Genomic DNA, 3,109 nt, shown 5'->3' with positions numbered 1-3,109 from the left:
AGCACTTCACTATAGTCTTTCAAACAATTTCTGCAACCAGCTCCCATCCACTCTCTTTGGAATGTTACTTACGAAAAGTGTGACTACTTGTGTTACATTCTCCTAACATTCTCCAATCCCTTCCTATTGCCCCTCTCCAGATTCTTGTTCCTCTAGGTGTTCCCCTCCGGTACATAACCTTTTTTCTTTTCAAATTTGTATAAATTCCTTATCCAAATACCTATATGCTATTAGAGATAACCCAAAGCTACAGTATTAGGTTTTTTTATTTTTGAAAAGTGCAGTATTGGTATTGACTGATATTCATATATACATTATTCATTTATCATCAAGTTACAAAATATTTGCTTTGTTTTTATAACATAGACATATTTATACTACACATATTGTTACCTTGTTTATTTATTTGTTATTCATGATCATAAACTAATTTGTTATTGTATATATAAAATGATCGGCAAAATAAGTAGACTGAGACATTAGGATTCTAGATATATTATCTGTAGCACAGAGCATTTGACCAAACAGTGCAGGTATAACTGAAGTAGTAGAAGTGGATCAATGATTGGTAGATGAAGAGATATAGATGGGCATGGAAATATCTCTAAAGGGTCAAAGACTGAGGTTCCATCTTTGTAGAATAGAGGTGAGCTTAGTTAACGTCAGAGGCTTCTCTTGGTAGTCATTGAGACCTGCCTCCATAAATTCTTTTACTTGTTCCGATGAGTGTGATGATACGCCCACGATGATGCTGCGTACGCCCATTTCTCTGAGTTTCCTCGTCGCCTATCATCGAATGAAGCAAAGTTTCCAATATTCGAGAATCTTTATCAAAATGTGAAGATAAATTACTTAGGTAAAACATTGTATTCATATACCTGGATACCATTCATGACCGGCATATCCCTATCCATCAGTATCAAGTCAAATTTCTTTCCTGAGAAGTGGGCATCCACAGCTTCCTTCCCGTTCCCCATCACCTCTGTCTCTATGCCATGTTTGTTTAAAAGTGTGCTGTGAATCCTTTGATTCAACAAGTTATCATCGACAATAAGCGCCATGATCCTGTTCGCCATTTTATTAGTTTTCCCTGGAAATTCCATTTACTTGAGTAAATATACCATGTAAATCAAACTGCAGGCCTATATGGGCAAAACGAAGAGCCAACTAGACATTGCTTTCAAAGGCTAGCTCGTATAAACTTCCTTCAGGCAATGCTTAGTGTCCATTTGCCCCAGTTTCCAAGCTGCTTATCTATTTCCAAAGTTTTTTTTTTCATTTTTCCAGGGGCAGCTTCCATCAAAGTTGAAAATACGCCCGAGTTAAGAGTTTAAGCTCCTAAGTAAAAATTCTATAAAAAACTGTAATATTTCAAAGTTGCCCTGTACACAATTTTACCATACATTTTGAAAAATTGCTTATAATTTAAAAACCCTTCTTATTGTTCTGGTGGAGCCAAAAAGGCTCTAACGAAAAAATTATATTGATATATGAATTGCATATCCACCAGATAAAAAAAAAAAAACATTTTCACTATGACACTGCACCATATGCGAATGCAATTCATTCAAAAGGTATGAGAGCTGGGTGCTCTACTCTATTGTTACTGTGCATGAAGTAAATAGCACTAAAGAGGAGCTATACCTTTGGGGCAGCTCGACCTGTAAGTTGAGTCTGCAGAGCCTGTGTTGTGTTCTAACTCGTGCGAAGAAATTTGCTTAAATTTGCTTCATGCTTTGGTGGCTTTATAGCACTTGTAAGGCTCCATTACAGTTTGACCATTGCTATGCTAAGTCAAGAATTGGCTGAGTGATGGCATTATTGGTTTAAGTATCAATTCCCCTAGTATTCTTACCTAGCTATAAATTGCCTGCTGAATTAGCACGCTCAAAGAGTTTGCAATCTGCATATTACTGAAACAGATTTGGGAATTTAGAATCTAAGCTAACATAAAAATTCATTGCCAAATGCTACCAAAACCTCAATCATAACATCTAGCTTACACTAACTACAGTGACTACTAGCTAAGGCCATTCAGTATTCCTAACGTATAGCAAAGATCACCATTGTCATTAATCAACTCATGTTAAACATCTCATACCCAAAAAAGAAAACAAAACATTCACCTTGTGACAAAAATGAAAAATAAAAAGCCACAAAAAAATGAAGTCAAAAAAACTCTGCTCCGTCTTAAAATGTCTCAAAACAATGGAATAAGGGAAAACCCTGTTCGATTTTACAATAAAACATAACGGGACTATTTATAGAGATAGTTCATCCTAAACGTACTTGTAACACAAATAAATTAAATAAGGAAGTATTCTAATTCTATACTTTCTTGAAGCACAAGTAAAGTAAGTGATATAAAAATAAATGTCCTAAAAGCTAAGCTTACTTATTGTGCAAGCAAAGCAATCAACAAATAAGAAAACTTTAAATATGAAAAGTATTGTAATTGCCTTAAAATACTTTACTTAACTGCTACTCTTCTTAGTAGCTATTGGACCCTTTCATGAAAGCTATCCTATGAGCGTTTGTTTGTGTGGACTGTGTGCGTACGGCTCTCTTGCATGTGTGGCCCATATCATAAGTTAATTCTCCTTTACTCCCCTTCAAGTTGGAGCATGAAGATTGGACATGCCCAACTTACCCAACAAAGTTTGAAACTGCTTTAACCAAGTGCCTTGTTTGGGCACAATTATAAGGTATCAAAGAATTCATATGATGGCATCAAAATGTGGTTGTCTCAAACCCTTATACGGTTTGGACACGTGCAAGCTGCTGCTACATTCTATCTGTGCACTACGCAACTAATATCCAGACATGTGATTAGGAGATAAAATAATCTGCCAATGAGACAATTATATTGTCCAAGATCATCATAAAGTTGTCTTGAATCAAGATCAAGTTTAAGTTCTTGATCAATGGGTGAGGAAGCTAGTTTGCAACTTGTAAGACCTCATTATGCTAAAATAAGTACAACAATAAAAGATCCTCGATGAGTAAATGTAAATAATGAATGATTAGATGGAGACTTCTGATGATGACAAACTTGGTGCTCCCCTTGTTTGGAAAAGTCTGGAGAAATCTTCATGTACTCTTCTTCTTC

At 35.6% G+C, this 3,109-nt stretch overlaps 1 protein-coding gene across 1 annotated transcript; it reads right to left on the bottom strand.

The window, feature by feature from the left end:
- Positions 1-477: 477 nt before the first annotated feature.
- Positions 478-1,694, bottom strand: LOC110427616 (two-component response regulator 24-like). The gene is made up of 3 exons (XM_021443157.2): positions 1,645-1,694; positions 879-1,090; positions 478-786 (listed from the first exon to the last, which is right to left on the bottom strand). The coding sequence occupies exons 2-3, from the start codon at positions 1,074-1,076 to the stop codon at positions 613-615; spliced, it is 372 nt and encodes a 123-aa protein (XP_021298832.2). The 5' UTR covers positions 1,077-1,090; positions 1,645-1,694; the 3' UTR covers positions 478-612.
- Between the last annotated feature and the right edge of the window lie 1,415 nt (positions 1,695-3,109).

The sequence above is a fragment of the Theobroma umbraticum genome, unplaced genomic scaffold (assembly GCF_002168275.2).
Source record: "Theobroma umbraticum cultivar Fairchild unplaced genomic scaffold, ASM216827v3 scaffold_2.0, whole genome shotgun sequence".
NCBI lineage: Eukaryota > Viridiplantae > Streptophyta > Magnoliopsida > Malvales > Malvaceae > Theobroma > Theobroma umbraticum.
Note: the sequence above shows the minus strand (reverse complement) of the source record. Positions and strands in the feature narration are given on the sequence as shown.

Excerpts from the sequence above, each read along its gene's own strand:
- LOC110427616 (XM_021443157.2), bottom strand. The coding sequence starts at position 1,076 with ATGGCGAACAGGATCATGGCGCTTATTGTCGATGATAACTTGTTGAAT. Across the intron at positions 787-878 it reads CGGTCATGAATGGTATCCAG|GCGACGAGGAAACTCAGAGA; the intron begins GTATATGAATAC and ends ATTCGATGATAG.